The 19,830-nt window shown below is 46.0% G+C and overlaps 4 protein-coding genes across 6 annotated transcripts; all 4 read right to left on the reverse strand.

Annotated features, from left to right (window-relative positions):
* LOC117188336 (protein wech) lies at positions 1 to 10,383 on the reverse strand. 3 transcript variants are annotated; one of them, XM_033392030.1, is made up of 5 exons: positions 10,273 to 10,383; positions 6,569 to 6,884; positions 4,480 to 6,505; positions 4,262 to 4,414; positions 1 to 4,172 (listed from the first exon to the last, which is right to left on the reverse strand). In XM_033392030.1, exons 2-5 carry the CDS (start codon positions 6,778 to 6,780, stop codon positions 4,002 to 4,004), a joined length of 2,562 nt encoding a protein of 853 aa, XP_033247921.1. In that variant the 5' UTR covers positions 6,781 to 6,884; positions 10,273 to 10,383; the 3' UTR covers positions 1 to 4,001. The 3 variants fall into 3 exon arrangements, with proteins under 3 accessions (XP_033247921.1, XP_033247920.1, XP_033247919.1); XM_033392029.1 differs by lacking the exon at positions 10,273 to 10,383 and adding an exon at positions 8,808 to 9,127; XM_033392028.1 differs by lacking the exon at positions 10,273 to 10,383 and having other exon boundaries at positions 6,569 to 7,056.
* A 1,025-nt stretch (positions 10,384 to 11,408) lies between these two features.
* On the reverse strand, positions 11,409 to 13,461 carry LOC108158117. The gene is made up of 2 exons (XM_017290294.2): positions 12,770 to 13,461; positions 11,409 to 12,505 (listed from the first exon to the last, which is right to left on the reverse strand). The coding sequence occupies exons 1-2, from the start codon at positions 12,996 to 12,998 to the stop codon at positions 11,670 to 11,672; spliced, it is 1,065 nt and encodes a 354-aa protein (XP_017145783.1). The 5' UTR covers positions 12,999 to 13,461; the 3' UTR covers positions 11,409 to 11,669.
* A 725-nt stretch (positions 13,462 to 14,186) lies between these two features.
* Positions 14,187 to 16,600, reverse strand: LOC108158106 (mesoderm induction early response protein 1). Its single transcript, XM_017290274.2, has 3 exons — positions 15,735 to 16,600; positions 15,091 to 15,665; positions 14,187 to 15,031 (listed from the first exon to the last, which is right to left on the reverse strand). Exons 1-3 carry the CDS (start codon positions 16,498 to 16,500, stop codon positions 14,615 to 14,617), a joined length of 1,758 nt encoding a protein of 585 aa, XP_017145763.1. The 5' UTR covers positions 16,501 to 16,600; the 3' UTR covers positions 14,187 to 14,614.
* A 149-nt stretch (positions 16,601 to 16,749) lies between these two features.
* On the reverse strand, positions 16,750 to 19,825 carry LOC117188335 (DNA replication licensing factor MCM4). Its single transcript, XM_033392027.1, has 7 exons — positions 19,729 to 19,825; positions 19,357 to 19,667; positions 18,378 to 19,300; positions 17,946 to 18,317; positions 17,514 to 17,880; positions 16,996 to 17,448; positions 16,750 to 16,940 (listed from the first exon to the last, which is right to left on the reverse strand). Exons 1-7 carry the CDS (start codon positions 19,805 to 19,807, stop codon positions 16,845 to 16,847), a joined length of 2,601 nt encoding a protein of 866 aa, XP_033247918.1. The 5' UTR covers positions 19,808 to 19,825; the 3' UTR covers positions 16,750 to 16,844.
* Positions 19,826 to 19,830: the final 5 nt, after the last annotated feature.

Here is a 19,830-nt window from a genome sequence, read left to right on the forward strand (position 1 = left end):
TGTATATTCGAATTTTGGAGGTGTCCAAAAAATATCTTTTAGTAAAGGTAAATCAATTTGTATTGCCAAATAAGAAATGTTTTCGATTTTAAATACAATAATGTTGATTTTTGTTTTTGTTTTTGTTTTGCATGTTCGAAGTTTGTTACAAACTTAATTGCTAAATGATCTTGACAAAATATATGTATGTATGTATGCACGCATGTACGATATACGATATTTATGCATATGTATGTATTGTATTTAGTATAAGTATGTTATAGATCTTTCTATAGTTATGAAATCATTTCTCTGCGCTAACCGAGAATTGCATTGTCATTAAAAAAATTTGACTCAAAATTGTATTTTGATATAAGAGTTCATTTCTTGTTGCTTTAGCATCGATTTCTCAATCGATTTGTTATAAAAAGTTTCTTTATAAATATGTTTTCGTTTTGAATTCGTCTGCTTCTTATTCTTCTTTTGTGCACCTCATTACTTTTGTTTTTTGTTTTTTTGTTTTTGGAAATCGTTCAGTTCAGCTCAGCGGTGTTTTGCTTGGCCGCACATCTCGAAGGATCTTTAGTCATTGAGTCAATTGTTTTGAGTTTCGCTGTTCTTAATTGCTAAATATGTACGTAATACCAAAAAATTTGAATACCTGATTTAAGTTTTGGATTCGTTTTTAGTATAGTATACATGTACTATACTTTAGTTAGTAGCTACGTGTATATGAGCAATTCGTTTTGCTTAAGGTGTTGTTGTTGGTTGGGCAACTTGTTTATTTGTTTGTTGTTTTTTTTTTTTTTGGAATATGGCGTTTATTTGAAAAAAATACCTGATTGCAAGTTTAATGTAGTATTTTTGGTATGGTATGGTATGTATTTATGTTGTAAAAATTTTAATTAACTATTTATGCGTAGGCTCTTGTTTTGTGTATTTATGTGTATGTGTATGTGTATGTGTGAGTGTATAGTGTCTTTATGTATGTATTATTTGTTACGCTCTTTCGTTTTGATTCTTAAGCCTTTGGCAAATTGTTCAGTATTCTCATGACTTTTAGTATTCCCATCGTGTTCTGTTTAACATACTTTAGTACTGTACTCTATAGATCTATAGTATATATGTATAGTATATGTTTAAATGCTTTTTATTTTAAATTATGGCATTCTGTATTTTCTTACATCTCAATAATTGGATTCCGTACTCGGTTCGTTTGTTTTTTGTTTTTTTTTTCTTGTTTAGTGCAATTATTTTTTTTTTACACAATTTCTAAACTGTGGCTTTTAGAAAACGGCGCTCATTTGTAATGATATAAGTATTTGTTCTTTAGTATTTGTTTTAGTAAACCTCACACAAATAGTATAAAATATGGCATTCTCAAACGTCTCGCTAGACGCTATACTATATGCATGGTATATATGATATATATACTATATACATATATCTATGTATGTACATATGTAGGTGTGGTCTGGCGTGAGTTGTTGTTTGTGGTGTGAGTGGTTTGAATGATTCGATCTGGATCACAAGAAATGAACGGCGCGTCAAGGTATGTACGATTGAATAAAATGAGGTGAGGTTGTGTCATGTAATGTTATGGCAATTTCGTTTGGGGCTCGAGGCTCGAGGACCGAGGATCGAGGGGGCTGCCTAAGCTAAGGTGTAAAATAATTACGATTTCTATTCTATATAGCTCTATATAATAGGTTTCCCTTTGTTCTGTCGTGTATAAATGTATTGTATATGTATAAATATTGTATAAGTATATGTTTTTGTTGCCTGTGCTCTCGTAGAGCAAGTGTGGCATTTTTGCATCATTTTTATATTTTAAGTGTATTTTTAGGGATTTTTTAAAATAATTTTGTTTAAGGGGTTTCTCTTGCTTGTTTTTTTTTGCGCATTTTATGCAATGTTGCTTTATACGTGGAAGGAGTGTTAGCTATATATCTCTCCCTTGCACACATTCTGGTACTATCTCTTTCACTCTCTCTCTCTCGCTCTCTGTCTCTCTCTTTCGCTCTGGTTTGATCAGGTTCTGAATCCGGGTTGAAACACAAATAGATATAATAGAATAGAACATAAAAATAAACTAAGTAACTAAGTTGGCTAATACATTTTAAGCGCCTTTCTAATCACGCATTGCAACTAATGCCAGGTGCGGTGCCGGGTATAGATCCAGGCCCACCCAGGATCGGTTCTAGTCGGTTCTATGTGTGTACTATATATTTGCTATTAAAATCATCTCACCTCTCTTCGACACAAAATTCAGCTAATCCATGCATTTACCTTCTGTTCTGGCTGCCCTTTTCTTAAGCTTTCATTTAGTATCATTTTACTTGTTTTCTTGTTATGTTTTGTTTGCGAGGAACATGTCACCTTAATGTGTATTCAATACGCCCATATATTGCTCTGGATTTTTCATATGCCTGCCCTACGTCACGCTAAATCTACTAAATGCTAATGAACACATTGAGTCAAAAATTATGATTTTTTTCGTTTTTGTTTCCTTTGTTTGTTTTCGCGACCAACCCCTCCCCTCTTGTTTTATCATCATTCCTTTAGCTAACCCCTCTTCTATCAGCCCGCTCTGCTGCTGCTTCTGCTGCTGCTGCTGCTGTGAGTACCCTGTGGGGGGAATCATTACAATCCATTACAATCCGAAATCCCTGCGATGAATATAGGATGAAATGAATGTTGGTGAATGTCAGTTAAACTCGGTTTAGCTATGCCTATAATGATTCATGATGTGACCGTGACTGGATGTGGATCTCTCTATATATAATATATATATATATTATATATATACTATATGTATATGTATATGTATATGTTGTATGTAAGTATGAGTGTTATGCTAAGTTAAGTTACTTTACGTTATCAATGTCATTGCAATTTGTCTGTGTGTTTTTGTGATTTTCATTTCACTTGTTTTTGGCCTCACCATATATGGTTCTTCAGTTGGCTCCGAAATTGCGGTTTAGTTAATCAGTCTTTGTTAAAAGTTCAACCAAAAGTCAGCGGGTTTCCTTAATATTTGTTCTTGATTTTCTATTCTTTCCTTTCCTTTACTTTCGTTTCGATTTGTTTTGTTTTGTTTTGCTTTGTTTCCTTTTACAAAGTTTCGTGTACTCACTTGCTCAGTCTCAATTATAAGAAATAATTAGTAAAATAATCAAAAAAATATTTTAAAAACCTATGTATGTGTGTATAAATGAAAAAAATATCTCTAAACGGAACTAAACGAATTAAGATAATAATACAAACATTAATACCATTCCAAACAATTCGTCTGAAAATTATTTTGTAGTAACTCTTGTGGAAACAAAAATCTTATTTAGTAGTTCTTTCAGCTAAGCAACCCCCCATAAAACGCACTTCCCCGCTAATGGAAGAGTTTTCCATTCCACTCCATTCCTCTAATCCTCCGGCTAGAAAACTGCTTTTCAGTCTAACTAACAGGTAGTAATATTTTCATCTAGTAATCCTTATTGTTGTGTCCTGCTCTGCTCTGCTCTGCTTTCGTCTTTTACTAACCCCGCGGATCCTTCACCAATTAATGTTGTATATGTATATATCTCCTATGTCCCCTAACCTGTGCTGTTGGTTTTCGCTTTAGACCTAATTGGTTGTGTTGGGTTGGGCTTTTTGTATATTCGCTAGATACATATTCGCATACAGATATATACAGATGTATAGATATCTGCATCTGTATCTATATCGGTACGGTATACATATGTGTAATTCGTATTGTATTGTAAATTACCAAATCGTAACCATAACTCTTAAGCATTATCGAGGTAATCGTTGTAGCACTTATGCTAAAAATTTTTTCTAATTTTCCATGCTCTCAATTCAGATTTTCTCTTTTTGTTTTTTAGTGTTTCGTTCTTTGTTTTGTTTTTGTTTTTTTCTTTTTGGATTAGATGTCTATTACGCTAACGTTTAGCTCTTGTAAATGGTCTAAAAAAAGATTGGTATTCGTATTCCCCTCCCATTCCAGTTGACGGCTATAAGCTTATTTAGAATACGTGCACAAACCGCTTGTAAGGGTTAGACCCTTCTTTGGAGTCTGGCGACAGTTCTATGAGGAATACGATGCGACCGTCTGGCATCATGGCCACATCGCAGGTTCGATCCTTCTCGTCCAGCGTCGGTGGCATTAGCGGATTGATGGAGGGTCGCACTTCGATCTGTAAACAGGATATACATAAGTTATAATCCGTCGTTCAATCGTGTAATTCAAAAGAATGAAAGATGATTGTATTGGATAGGCACTTACATCCCACATAAAGTCAAGATTTTGATTGAAGACCAGGATGCGTTGATTCTTGGAATCGGCCACTATAATGCGGCCCTCGTCGTCACAGCACAGGCCCGAGGGCCTATTGAACTCATGGAAGCCCGAGCCCTCATGTCCCTTCACGGACAGAATCTGTAGAAGAACGTATACAAGTCATAAATATTCATTTCTATATGCGCTTGCTCAAGGGTACTCACGTCGTTAATGTCAGGATCGATTAGATAGAGGCAATGGTTGTCAAAGTCGGAGACAATGATGTTCCCCGTGGGCGTATAGCAGACACCGCGGGGCGAGGCGATGCCCTTCGTCTGGCCATGGTTGTCGAACACAATCTGGCGTATGAAGCGTCCCTCGGAATCGAACTGCTGGATGCGATGGTTGCGCGAATCGGTGACCACAATCTGGCGACGCGAGTTTACTGCCACATCCCACGGATACTGGAACTGGCCGTACTCCTTGCCATAGCTGCCGAACTTGAGCAGGAAGACGCCGCTGGCCGTGAAGATCTGCACGCGATGGTTGTCCTTGTCCACCACAATGATGCGATTGTCCACGTCCACACAGATGCCGGCTGGCAGATCGAACTCCCCGTTGCCCACGCCCTTCCGACCGAACTTAAACTTGAGCGAGCCGTCTGGATTGAAGACCTGCACACGGTTGTTGCGCCGATCCGAGACCAGAACATGGCCCATCTTGTCTACGCACAGGCCCCACGGTCGGCTCACCTGCCCATCCTCGTGGCCTTCGGTGGCAAACGACAGCGACAGCGAATTGGAGTTGCGCACCTTCACCAGATCCATACAGCCAGGAATCGCCTGCGTCGTCCGAGGGGCGCTGAAGTGAAGGCCTGGGGAGCTTCGCAGTCCGTTCAATTCCCAGTCCAGGGCTGCGCTGGACATGCCGCAGGCGCTGCCGCCACGGGGCTGCATTATGGGCGACGGTATGCGGAAGCTATTGTCCCGGAGCAATGGACGACGCACGTTCGAGGATGCTACGCTCAGAGGATTGTTGGCAATGCTGCCGATGCCAAAGGCCAAGTCCATTCCATTGCCAGGACCTACACCGACACCGCCACCGATACCGACACCTACACCGCCACCGACACCTACACCGACACCACCACCGACACCGATTGGATTGACACCTACACTAACACCAGCTCCAACTCCTCCGATTCCCACGGAGGCGGCAGTGACGGCATTCACATTGGAGACGCTGGGTACGATGCCGCTGGTGCTTGTGACGATGGGCAGGTTCTTATCGTCGACAAGTATGACGCCTCCCTGGTTTCGGATATCCTGCAGAAGACTGTAGTCGGGTGGCGCAAAGGCAAAGACCTCCTGCTTGGGCTGCAGGTCCTTGTAGATGCCGGCGAACTGCTCCATCTGGCGCTGTCCGTTGGTGAGCTTCATCGCGATCTCTATCTGGTCCATGCTCAATGCGTTGTCCGCCACTTTACTGAGCATATCGGAGGTCTCGGAAAGGCCGGCCAGAGCGGACTTAAGTCCCGCCATCTGGTCGTGGAGAATGGCCAGGCGGCGCAATCGCAGCTTCTCCACAAAGTCGAGCAGAAAGCGCTCGCGGTCCTCGATGGCAATGATGAACTGACGGAAGGCCTTCCGTATGTTGTCGCTCAGTTCGCTGCAGTTGCGTTCGATGAGCCGGATGAATGCCAGGGCCTTGTCAATGCTGCTCTTGATGCAGCGCGTCCCCACTTGGCTGCTCTCGATGGCGCCCTCCAGCTTTTCCTTGGAGCCGACCATGAAACTCTGAATGGATGCGTAGCTGTGCTCCTTGTGCTCGTGCAGAGTACAGCACTGGCACACCAGCTTGCGGCAGTAGTCGCACACGTAGCGCAGCATCTCGTTGTGAATGTCGCAGATGAAGTTGGAGCTGGGCGGCGTGTGGGCGTGGGTCGAGCTGCCGCCCGTGGGCGAGGCCCCGATGGGCGTCGGCAGCGACACGATCGAGTGGTTCGAGGAGAGCGGACTGTTGCGGTGCTCCCTCAGGCAGTCGTTGCACATGAACTCGTTGCACTCGAGGCAGCGTATGGAGGCGCTCACCTCGCACCAGCCGCAGCTGATGCTCGAGTTGTTGGAAGACTCTGGAGACATCTTTGGGTTGCTGCGCGGCCCGCTTCCAATGGGTCCGATGCTGAAGTCGCCATGTGTGTCCAGTCCGCCAAGAAAGTTATTGATAAAGAAGTCCGTGCGTGGTGGGGAGCTGCACAAAAGCAAAATGATTGCTAGCACTGTAACTACTGCACTGTTCTGTACTGTCACTTACCTCTGTCCCACATTGGGCAGCAGTCCGACATTGAGGTCCCAGGCGGGGAAGGACTCCAGTATGCCTGCCAGGAGGCGCTCGGAGGAGTTGCTGGCGTTGCTGCTTACACTGCCGCTGCCATTGACAGTCGAGGAGGCAACTCCGTTGGCGCTGGCCGTATTGCTGCTAGCCATTTGTTGCGGAACCGAATTGTTTGACAAGAGTTCCATCATAAGATTGTTTGAGATCACTTTTCTAGCACAAGCGTAGTCGTAGTCGTAGTCGTATGTGCAGTTGCAGGCGTGGCCCTTTGCTGTCGATGAGTGACACTTTTACGCTGCAAATATCGTCGCGAAATAAAAAAAAATTTAATTGAATTTCCTAGACGTTTGTATGTGACAGAAATGGTTGGGTTGCTATTTGTTTTTCGGTTTCTAACTGCGTTTGGAACGCGCGAGAGACGTTGTCAGGAGACGGGAGGAGGCAACGAACTAATTTGGCCACAGCCGTTGACGTGCATTAAGTAGTCCGAAGAAAGGCAGGGCAAGACAGCCTTGAGGATCGAGCCTTGAGTTGCAGCTGCATCTGGGCCTGCGGCTTAGGTAGCCCGGAAAAACTCAGCCTTTTCGTCTTCGATTTTCCTGTCCTGTCCGTCCATATTGTGCCTACTTACAACGCGCTGATCCTTGATCCCTTTCCCTCTGTGCCGTCCCAAATTCGTAAAACGAGACCCGAGCAGATGTGTGGCGCGATCTGCAGCAGCACAAGCAGCAGGTCAGATTTGTTTTTGCTTGCCGTGCATCCTTAAGATACATTGGTATGTGTATGTATGTTGGCCCTATTATGAGATATCCCGCTGTCGGCACAACTCTAGGAATTGGAATTTAGAATTCGCCATGCGTATCCCTATTTATGAGCCCTATTGTCTTCAAGCAAACCTAAAATGGCGCGCAATCCATCGATTTGCGTCTAGTCCTGGCTGTACTCCCGTAATCCCAAGTTCCTCATAGTCCCACTCCTACTCATTTTGTGCAAGCTTGGTAACCCAAATAAAGGAGACCAGACCCCACCATCCCCCAAATAAACCGGAAAACGGAAAAACGGGAGAGTGTGGAAAGGAATTGAACTCAACCCACCCCCGTATACTGTGCAGTAATCTCAAATCTCATTGCGTAGTTCTAGCATTTTCCCGTTTTTCCGACCCCACCACCATCACCACTTCTACCCCCTCCCACTCACCCTCCTGTTCATGCTCCTTCAATGCGCTAGCTAGCGGCTTTTTGTGGATGGAAAACCCAAAACGAAAACGCAATAAAACGACGAACGAACGACTGGTTGCCATCTTCAAGACGGGGCCATCCACGTCGTACGCCCAATCAACCGACCCGACCCGACCGACTTTCATCCCCTCTCATGGTAACAGCCGGACGAGGAGGAGGGGTGCTGCAGAGCAGCATTGGAAACGGTTACATTTACACTCGAAGAAAACAGACCGAAAAGCAAAGATCTTGTTTTGTTTTCTTGTGGATACTTGGTAATTTGAGTTAATTTATAGCATAACTTCAAGGGTTGGACGAGGGGCTAAGCAAATCCAGTTTGGGTGGCTTTTGCTGGGTTGCTATCAACGAAAGAAGGATAAAGTAGACTCTAGTTGGTCTGGTGCTTCCGATACATGCAACGCCCCGGAATGGGATGCATTTCAAGGATATTTTTGTGCCGTGTAGACGAAGAGAAACTACCCTTGTCACCCTTGAACATTTTCCATTGAAAACGGGTCTGTCGCAGTCGCAGAGCCTCAGAAAGTGGAAAAAAACATGACCAAGAAGTTAAAGTCCTTTCACAAACAGACACACCACTACAGGGACACTTTCATATCCGTGTGTGTGTGTGTGTTTGTGTTTGTGTGTTTGTTTGTTTGTGTGTGTGCGGATACGACGCAAAAACGTGATGGGATGGGGATGAGGGTTGTATTTATACAAGAAGTCTCTCTATATCTCTCTACTACATACATATGTAGGTGGTTCGTTTGCGTTCCTGCGGCACACACACAGAAAACAGAAAAACGAAAACGGAAAATCCATCGAGATGTAAGAAATCTTGAGAATCTCGATATTTAGATTTAAACGAAGTAAAATAAAATATTTGCATTCAATTCAAGGCAATAGTTTATACATATCATTCTGTTGACAATAGTTCATATCAACCTCCCACTCTCTGCACCATCTACAGCACTCTCCTCTTCTCCGTCATTCGTACACACCTTTTTCAGCAGCCTCATGCAAGCCGCTGTGGAACGGAACTGCACACCTTCAATGGGTCTCCGTCTCCGGCCCGACACAACCGACACGACAAAACCGAATTTGACTCGTCGCTGATTCCCAGATTGTTTGTCAATTAGTTTTGATTCGATTCGGGAAAGAATATTGATTCTTATTCGCGATTTTTCAGTGGTATTCTTTGCGATTTTATGTTATGCGAGATTCTGTCGTTTTTCGACCGAGTCACCCAGAGATCTTATGCGTAATTCGTTTGCCCGTGCACATTCATTCGCTCCGACATTCATGTATTCCTTTTTCCGACTAAAAGATACATTCGACTAAAAACACAACGAATACTGTGTCAGCGCTCGACTCGCTCTCTCTTTCTCTCTCCCTCTCTTCGTGTGCGTGCTGCTCTTTCTGTTCTGTTGCTTTTGCTTATTCTGATTCAGATTCAGATTCTGCTTCTGTCTCTGCTACTCTTCCTCTAGCTAAACAAAAAATAAAATAAAACAAACCCCAAATGTATCTCGCAGATAGTTTTTGATTTTGATGTGCGCGCGCAATTCCTCTTTCACGCTCTTTTTTGCTTTTAACTTAGCCAGCACGCACACCAGTGTTGCGAGCTCAGCTTTTTTTCGTCAGATCTAGCCCGCAGCGGGAATTCATATTTTTGGTTTTTTTTTTTAATTGACGCACTATTGGGATTTTCCCACCTCCACATTAAACTAATTAAATTATTCTAGCCAAAATCCATAGTAGATACCTTCCCTGTTGCTTTGACTCACTTTAGGCTCACAGAATAAATAAATAAATAAAATAAATACATATTTAATCATCCCAGCTGATCAAAATTCTGCAATTCTACTTCTGATTTTTAGATTTTAATTAATTAATTCAAAGAATTTCATATAGCAGTATATTATTATAATAGTACTACTAATTTTGTTAACTAGTGTTTTTTTTTTTAATTTTTGTAGCCAATCTAGCTTTGTTTTAATCAAAAAAGTATTGTCGACACTGACGCACACAACTCGGGTCTTCTGCCTCTCTCACACTCTCTCTCTCTCGTTGGTTTATGCTCATGTGCACATTTTTATCTTCTATTCATTTTCACTTATGCCGCAAAGAACTGCAACCAAATGCGCCCCACATCCAAGAGGGTAGTGCCTGAAGTTAATCACTAGCCAACAGGGAACGAATAGAGGATCTATTTTATGAAACAGTTACATCAACTTACTAATAACTTAGCGCTAGGGACGACCCTTAAAAAGCCGATTGGATCATGGCGTCTGTTTTTATACAGGGTACTCGTGGGAGTAGAGGGGTATATGTTATTTGTGGAGATGCATGCACCTCACAGCAGGGAGAAATGAAATCCAAATTCTTAGCACTCATGCCTCATTTAGTCTCTATTTTTCTGCACCATTTCCAAAGTCACTTGGGAAGATGCGATTGTGCACTCACAATATTGTTTCACTTTCTCAGATCCAGCACAGAAAACAGGATATCGATGCTATCGATATCGTTGAAAAACGTGTATCGTGCTCAAGCCGACAATTATTTAAGTACACTCTTCCCGAATTTAATTGCTGTACCTAAATTTCAGTTGGGTCGACTACTCTTTGAAATACCCTCGTGTAGCCGTATACAAGACATATCAAATAAAAATGTTTCTTTTCTTATTTCAAAATTTGCGCGTCCATTGTTCGTTCTATTACTTTGGCGTGCGTGTTTTTCACTTGAAGTTTTAACCGCTCGTTGCGCGTGATTTTGTTTAGTTTTCCGAATACTTCTGACCCACTTAACGTGGCGACGGACTAGGACTCCTCGAAATCTACAACCTTCACGCTCAAACTGGATGCAAACTCTGTCTCCGACACAGCACTGACGCTGCTGCCCTTCTGGCGTGCTCATTATTGTTTTTGTTATATGCTCCTTTTGGGTAGGTATAGCCGAAATGTGGTCCAGTTTGTGCATCTTGGCTTAGAAGCGATATTTTTTACCTAAAATCAATTAAAAAATATTTGCCTATAGCTATACAAGGTTATACATGTTCCTTTTGGACAAAGTGAATTTGCTGTTTCTCGAACAAATCCAGCTTCTTTCATATATTCAATATAAGAAAAATATTAGGTTAGGTTGAGGCGGCTGCCGGGCTCGCTCGGAACCCGTCACACTTAGGCCGGTTTCGGCCCGTTGTGTAAAAAGAAAAATGTTAGAGTTAGGGCATTACAAAGCTGGCCTCCGCCGAAGGGAAGCTCATAGAGAGCGAGAGAGTAAACCAACGTGAGAGAATTCTCTTCACATTAACGGCGCATGTGTGTGGCGGGAAAATACTGATGGAGACAGACACCACCGGCAGAGGCAGAGGGCAGACAAGAGAGACCCAAACACCCTTAAGGAACTCGTTTTGCACTGACAAAAATTTGTAGCCCCCGTGTTTCCTTCCTTGGCTGCAGCACTATTATCGTATTAAGCCCGATGTTTCAGAGAACTGCGGGCGGCTGACGCTGGTCGCTACCTGCGCAGGTGCACCCGGCCAGGGCAGGAGGGACAGGTAAAACATGAGGTTATCCTCCGACACAAAGACAATGAAGCAGGACGATCTATGCTGAATGTCTATTTTCTGTTCGCCTGTAAAAGTACATATGTATGTATGATACGGGTCTATGAATCTTAGTACACAAGTGTACATTTGATGTATCTGCGTGAAGGGTCTTAAAACGAGGGCAGGAGTACTGATTACATGCTAAGTATGAATGCAGATCCACAGTGTTATTCAGTCGCGTGCTTATAATACTGTAAGCTAAGCTTAAAGTCTACAGAGCCAGGCTAATAGATCCGAAGCCGGCCGCCTAAGATTAGCCAAACTCCAACTCTTCAATGAGGACATTCTGGAGCTTCTGTCGCACACGTAGCTTCCGCCGCTCGTCCAGCTTCTGCAGGAAAGGCATCAGGCTGAGCAGAAACATACGATCGGCATCGTCTTGTAGCTCTGCCAGCGAGGTCTCGGTGTTGGTGGCTGCATCCATGCTGATGTACTTAAAGGGCAAATTGGATGTCGGTGACTGTGATAGCGACGGCTTCACATCGGGCTCCGTCTTCTGGCTATTGTTGGAGGTGTCATTAGTTGTGCACTTGACATTGGAGCTGGACAACTCCAGCTCCTCCTCATCGTCGTCCAGCACTTCGATGGTGAAGAGACTTGGGTCCGGTGTGTTTATAGTCTCGCTGCGCTTTGTGCGTTCCTCCTCGTTCTCCGAGGCAGCATCCTCGTCAAAGTCGTCGTCATCCTCCTCCTCGGGGGGGCTGGGCTCCAGTTTGATCCGCTTCCTATCCGGAGGCTCAGCCGGAAGGCAGTCTCTGTCCTCGAAAAAGGAACTGATGTCGGAGAAGCTTGGCTGGTGCAGCTCCGAGTCGTAGCTATCGCTCAGTTCACAAATTGGCTCCGTGGCCACGGCGGGTCCGTCATATTTCTCGTCCAGTATATTGTTGTTCTCCGTCCAGTGTCCTGGCGGGTACTTCTTACAGCTGCTGCGTGTCTGTCGCATGATGTTCTCGTGGACGGCGTGCTCCATAAACCGCATGTCATTGTAAAAGCGCCAGGTCGACGGCGTTTCGTTGGACAGATTGTTTCGGATGTATACCTTCCGAAAGTTGTCCCTCAGATGGCCCCACTTGATCCGGCATATGTCCGCTAAAGAAAAACGAGAGAGAGGGGGTAGTTTTAATACCACTGAATGGAATCAAAGGGGGGAAGGGCAGGGAACGACGGCGATCGTGATTAAACAGAGTTGGCATGTCTGTGTGGGCAGCACCAAACATCAAGCCACATACGAACATACATACATACATATGTATAAATATGTAAGTGTGTATGTACATACATGTATACATACATACAGCCATATAGGAATCTGGGCATTGGCATTGCGATACCTCTCTCCGTCTCTTCGCTCACCTGGCAAATTCACATCCTGGCCAACCTCAAACCAAATTGGCGTAATGTCGCTGCGCTTTTGGCCACTCACGTTGTTTCGCAACCAGAGCATGGGCCTGCGAGAGACAGCCGCAATGAGACGCTTCACCGTCTCAATTGGCAGCTTGGCTGTGTTCGTGAAGGCGAAGGAGGCGGAGAACGCGGGCGGCGAGGCCGAAGATGATGACGCATTGTTGTAAGCTACCTCCATAGTGCCGCCGCAACACAATATACACCATACAACAACGAGTCCGAATAAAGCGACGCACGCAGCTCAAGCGCTGAAACGGCACTGAAAACTGAAAAATACGGGTACGGTCCAACCAGTTTACGTGCCTTTTGGCTCTCAGGCGATGGCAATGCGAGGCAATGGCAATGGCGAAGGCGAGTCCAAAGAAAACCGAGAAGAGAGCGCAGGCACAACGGGCGCACAGCAACAGGCTTTGCCGCAAACTGGCATCAGCAATATTGTCCGGATGTAAAGCTTCCGCTGGCAGCTCGCGGCGGCTAGCTGGCAACGCCGTTGTCGGCTCGTATTTGTGCGCTTTACGGTTGTTAACTCTGCGCTGTCGTATGCATTGCTGTGGGGCCGTATCGAATCCAATGTGCTCTGCTCCGTCCACTCCCATCCAGCCAAAGCCAATCACCTCCAACTGAACTGTCTGCAGCAAAACTAATACAACAATACAAATCAATACAATCGGACACTGCTGAGTCCTGCAAAGGGGGTGACACTCTGATTAGGCTCAACGTTGCGCAGCACGCCCAGATCTAAAGTCCTTTTCGGGCTGTCGTATATGCTTACACAGCGGAGTGTAGCGTACTTGTTGCGCTTTGTTTATTTTTATCAAAACTGGATTTTACTACGGTCGGCTGGACTGCATGGAAATGGAGATGGAGTGAACGTAAAATATTCACGCTACGGAGCGCTGTCGGAAAAAGAGAGAATACGCACACACAAGAATGTACATCCATGTAGACCCATCTTCGGTTTTCACGATCGTGAGCCTGGGCCCTGGGACGAGTAGTATCTCCAATTGGTGCTGCCGTTGTCTGTCTGTCTGTCCGTCCGTTCTCTCCTCGCTCCCCGCTCTTGTGCCTGTGTGTACGTACGTTTTGGGGTTCGGCTCTTTTTTTCGTGCTAAGCTGCTAGCGAAAATGCAAGTGAAGCAAACATGGCAATTGGCGACTGGGTTTATTTATCAGATGTTGCTTGTTCGTTCTCGTTCTCTGGCTTTGTGGTTATGTTTCAGGCTGACATTTGATCCTCGAAGCATTTTATTTCTGAAAGAGAGCACCTACAACGTCTGCAACCACTGGATGCAATTTAATACCGTAATTGACCATTTCCACGACCAGTTTGCGATCCAAACTATCGACGTACACATAAGCGTACAATTCACAGACATTTAGATTACATTTATTGACACATTCAACGAAACTTAAGGATTGAGCGAAAATACAAATATTGTATACATACGAGTACATACGTATATAATAAGCCATAAGTACTCGACTCCGGAATCTATTAGGACTTGTAACAAATAGACATTCATATGCGCTTAACATTACGCTTAAATTCATTAATAGTTATGAGAAATATCGTTTTAAGAATCTGGAATAATATATGTATATATTGTATCCTACACGTACTGGATGTACATAAACGTACGGTAATGGATTACTTTTTGCTTAGTACTACGCCTTTCCCTGCCCTGCCTGTTCCAGACGAAAGCGCCTGCGCTCATGTCGGAGCCTGTTCCTATGGTAGCTGCCGATTTTTCCTAGAACTTTCCACGCATAAATCTATATATGTACATATGTCACTTAGATGGTAACCTGGTTTTCTTCGTTCTCATTATCTTCTTCGTCTTCCAGGGTCATGGGTGCGGGCGTTCCACGTTTGCTACTTGCAGTACCAGCAGCACCGCTCGCCGGCTGGCCACCAGTCATAATGGAGTAGCTCTTCGTCGAGGGCTTTCGGGGGCAAGTGGTAGAGCTATCTTTATCCAGTGCGTGCTCCCCATTGCTGTGCCCGTTGCTGCTGTGTGGGGAGCAGCTGCCGTTGCTGTTCCCGTTCCCGCTTCCATTGCCATTGCCGTTTCCGTTGCCAGTACCCGCTTCGTTAAGGAATGCATCCATGTGATCGATGGTATCATTCAGGGCAAAGCTCTGGTCCCGGCGCTCGCTCTTCTTCCACAGGTAATAAAACTGGACCAGTTCGCGCATGGTTCTTGTGCGCACCTGAAAGACCCCAACCATCCCACTAATTAGTCGCTAGGAGACGTTGAGCAGTCCTTTACCTGGTTCTGGCGTATCTGATAAAAGTCCTTGCCGTACTTATGTATGCCCTCCTCAAACTTAAGGCACTCTTCCTCCGACCAGCTGCTCATGGTGTCGCTCAGGGGCAGCACATTCAATCGTTTGCGCCGCAGGGCCTCATTGAAGTCATAGCCACACTGGACCAGTAAATGCAGGGCCTGCTCGTTGTCCTTTACCACGGACAGAGACTCGCCGTCACTGGCAACATTTGGCGCTGGCAGAACTCTTGGCGGAGCTAACGGGGCGGGTAAAGCTACGGGCTGCTCGTCGGTTGCCACAACTTCCACTCCCTCTTCTAGCGGTGGCAAGGCTCGGGTCTCTTGGATCTTTGCCAGATATTCCTCCACTTCCCGCTCTGAGACTTGACTCGGCTCCCATATTAACAGATCTTCATTCTCGTACGGCAATATATCTCCATACTGTGAGAGACCATCGGGAATATCAGCTTGGTAGTCCACTCCAACCATGATAATCTTCCTCGCGTCATCAGATTCGTTATCCGACTCTTCGTCGTCGTCAGCTTCAACTTCTTCGAAGAGCTCCTGAAGCGGCGTGACTGAAATTAATATTACATAATGAAATCTTCAATCTAGCAACTAGACCGCAGCCGAATCTCGATACTTACATCTTTCGAGTTCTTCCAGGGGTCCGATTAGGGGCGAACTTGCTCCAAAGGACTCATCTGGATACAAATCCAGTAAATGAGAGCGATGCTGTTTTTTTGCGACATCGGGCGGTAAAATAGCCTGCGGTTCATCTGTCTCCATGGGGCTCTTATTTCGCTGAGAGCTACACGATGTGTTCTCTTCCGAAGGGTCAACACCTGGGTCCTGTGGCTGCTCAAGGAAATCATCGACTTTGTCCTGCTGTGCTGCAGCGGCGCAGGATGTGGATGCGTGGGCAGTTTCTGTGTCTAGCTCCTGGTACTGCCGCTTGGTGGCTCGTCGCCGCCTTGAGCCGCCGCTCGATCGCTTCGAGCTGCTGGCAGCGGGCGAGGGTGCCATACTGTATTTGGCCAGCAGCTCCTCAATGGGCATTTCGCTCTCCTCCCTGAGCGTGGCAATCTCGTCATCCGGATTGTGTGCCTCCAAATTGGCCAGCGCCTCTTCCTCGTTCAATGTGGCCTCATCGTCAAAGTCATTCACCATCATGTCAATGGTGGGCTCGAACGTTGTGTCCGCCAGCGAGGACGTCGGCGACATTGGAGCCTGTACGCTGGTGCTTGTGTTATCAGAGCTGGTACCTGGCGATTTGCGTCGTTCCCGCTTTGTGGGCGTTAGTGTAAGTTCGAGTCCCGCCATTGTGAGATCGCTGTTTAGCAAGCTCCCAGAGTCCGCCGATGCCTCGGAGGCACTATGTGACGAATGTTCTGACGATTTGCCACACTCCATTCTACCTGTATGGGGCTTTTATGTTTCTGTTGAATTGGCTACCTCTGCTCTGCTGCTTGTTTGGCATTGCATTGGCAGCCATTGGTCACACTGTGATAGTCCAGTTACACTGCCGCGCATTTGCTATCGATATCGATATTGACGCAATTCTAGTCTGAAAGAGGAAACGACCCGTTTTCCAGCACAGATAGTGCAAACGGGGCATATAGTTGGGATTTTTTCCCACAGTTCGGTATTTTGTTGGCCAAAGAAACGTTAAATTCTTGTAATTTTTATTTGTATTTTCAAATGATTTTGTAATGATGCTGGGAATGAATAAGTGATTGGCATTAGCCGAAATTAAATTAACAAATGCGAATTGTATTTTTGCCCATTACAACAATGGCGCCTTCATCCTGCACTTCCTTCAGGGCATCCTCAAACTGTTCGCGCGTGATTAACTGAAAGGAAAAATATTATCATAGCAGAAACAATAAGCGGTTTGCCATGGCTTACAATTTGGGAGCCCTCCTTGATCTCCTTGAACAGTTTTTGGTAGGGAACGGTAGGCACTTTGCCCTTCTTCTTCAAGTTTTCCTTTATGGTTGCCACCAGATCTGCGCGCTTCTTGCGCGCCGCCGTAGAGAGACCAGTGGTCAATATGCCCACGTCGATTTTTCCTGACAGAGGATCTGTTGCAGATTGCTTTAAGGCCTCGCGATGGAGTCGCCAGGCCTCCTCGACGTCCAACAACTCAACCTCGTTGCTGAGCCGCACCTTGGCGTGGGCTTCGGACAAACGTATGAGGCTCTCCAACTGACGGGGATAGGCCGAGATCTGGCCACGTCCAGCGCCAACCTTGCGCATATCTACGTAGGCCTGGATCAGGCGCTGCTGGGCCTCGTCCGACAGTGTGGGGGACAAATGTTCGCGGGCATAGGCAATGTAATCGCGCAGCACACTCATATCCTGAGAGTTTCGACAAAAACAGCTCAAAATTTTTAGAAAAATACAACCAAAAAAAAGGTACTTACAAACATGGTATCCTCTTCCTCATGCCTGGTCACATAGTAGAGCGATACCAAATGACTGGCCAAACGCTTGTCGAATATCTCATCCTGTGGGTCCAGAACCAAGAAAATCAAATCGAACCGCGAGAGTAGGGTGTGTGGCAACTGTACGTTGTCGATGATGTTCTTGCGCTTGTTCCACTGCGACTCGGCGGGATTGGCAGCTGCAAGTATGGAGGTGCGTGCATTCAGCTGGCATATGATTCCTGCCTTGGCAATGCTCAGCGTCTGCTGCTCCATTACCTCGTGGAGAACGCTGCGGGTCGAATCGTTCATTTTGTCGAACTCATCAATGCAACAGACACCGTTGTCGGCCAGTACCAGAGCGCCCCTGCAACAACATTCGTAATCCATTAAAAAATATTTCCAAGCCCACAAAGAATAAAGTATATTTACGTCTGCAGGACCAGCTGGCGTGTCTCTGGATCCTTGGTCACATAGGCGGTTAAGCCGACGGCCGACGAACCCCGTCCGGAGGTATACTGCGACCGCGGCACTAGGTTGTAGACGTATTGAAGCATTTGAGACTTTGATGTGCCTGGATCACCGCAAAGCAGCAAGTGGATTTCCGATCTAAAGTTCTGGCGTCCCAGGGTCGAGTGTTTCTTCTTGGTTCCACCAAACAGCTGCAGGAGGACTCCCTTCTTGATGTCGTCATTCTCATAAATGGAAGGGGCGATGGCCCTGGCCAGGCGATCGTAAATATCCGGTTTCTTGGCCAACAGCTGCAGCAGCTCAATACGCTCAGGAGGGAAAATGTGATCTTTCCTGGAAGTTTGGGAAGAAATAGTTACATAGTTTAAAAATCATTTGGAAGATCATACGTACCCCTCTTCCTCCTCGTACAGACGCTTATTATCTACTTTACGGAAATGCACAACATCGACGTGGGTCTTGTACACGCTTTTCACTTGCTGGCCACTGCCTTTAAGGGGCGTGGCCCGATAGATGCCTGTTACTGTGACACGATCGCCGGGCTGAACCTTGTCGACGAGATCGTTGTGGGCATAGAGAAGCACGTTGTGGGGCGTCTGGCCGGCGGCCATGTCGTCGGGCGATTCCTGCAGCTTGATGAGCTGCTTGTCCGTGAACTCTGATCGGTTATGGATGAGACGGAAGCAGTGATTGGTGTTGCAGTTGGTGCACAACGTTGGTTGCGAAATGCGACCTCGATCCACCTCGACGGTGGTGCTGAAGGAGCAGATGTTGCAGCTGAAGAAGGCTTCGCGCATTTCCGGTATGATGTTCGAGGAGCGGATTACCATGCCGCAAATACTGATCAGTTGATCCATGTCCTCGGGATTGAGGGAGCGCATATTGCGCGTCTTGTCGGCGTTGAAGGGACGCACCTGTATCTGGTGCTCCAGCAAAGCGGCCGGATATCGTTCGAAGAACATCTCATTAATGGCCATGTCGAAGCCGGGAATCACCTCCTGAGGATAGCAGATCAACTGGCGGTACAAGTCCTGATCAAAGGTCTTCAGATGGGCACTGTTCAGATTCAGATACGGCTCCTCCAATGTGTGAATCTCCTCGAGCTTTTGCAGATACAGAGGTTGATTGACATCTATGTTCTCAGAGATTTCATCCTGCTCAGCGGTCGGATCAATAAAGCGCATAATGAACGACTTGAACTTGGACTTGCACTGGCTAACAACTACATTGGTGCCCCAGACCACTAGCTGGGGAGCTTGCGAAGACTCAGAAACAGGATCTGTAGTCTCAGAGCCCTTTTCGGGAATTGGTTCCAGCTGCAATAGAGGTGGATTCGTAGAGTACAGTTGGAAAGTAGGAGATCTTTACTCACACCAGAGCCGCCACCAATGGTCACTTGACGAATTCGCTTGTCTGTCCGAATATCAGGACGTGCACGCAGCGGAGTACCGCGAATGCCCGAACGGGGCGTACGAATGGAGCCCATGGAGCTGGGCGTGCCATAGTTGAGAGGTGAACTCAGATCGATCTCACTCATGTTGAGTCCGAGACCCCGCGCCGGACTCGTTGCAGGCAAGCTTATATTTCCTGGCGATGTGGGTGGCAAACTAATATTGTCCGATGGCCTGGCCGCACGGCCAGGACCCATTCGCATGGGCGTCTCCACATCCTGCGTTGCGATGCCTGCAATCGCCGGGAACAATCATTTATATATTTGTCGGCTGGACTGGACTGCTTTCTTTACCTCTGGTTGGTGTACGAGCTCCCGCTCCTTGCTTTGGGGTACCAGATCCGACACTGGGAGATCGAGCGGGACTTGACATTTCAGATTTAATCGCTTTGCTTT

The sequence above is a fragment of the Drosophila miranda genome, chromosome 3, assembly GCF_003369915.1.
Source record: "Drosophila miranda strain MSH22 chromosome 3, D.miranda_PacBio2.1, whole genome shotgun sequence".
Classification (NCBI taxonomy): Eukaryota; Metazoa; Arthropoda; class Insecta; order Diptera; family Drosophilidae; genus Drosophila; species Drosophila miranda.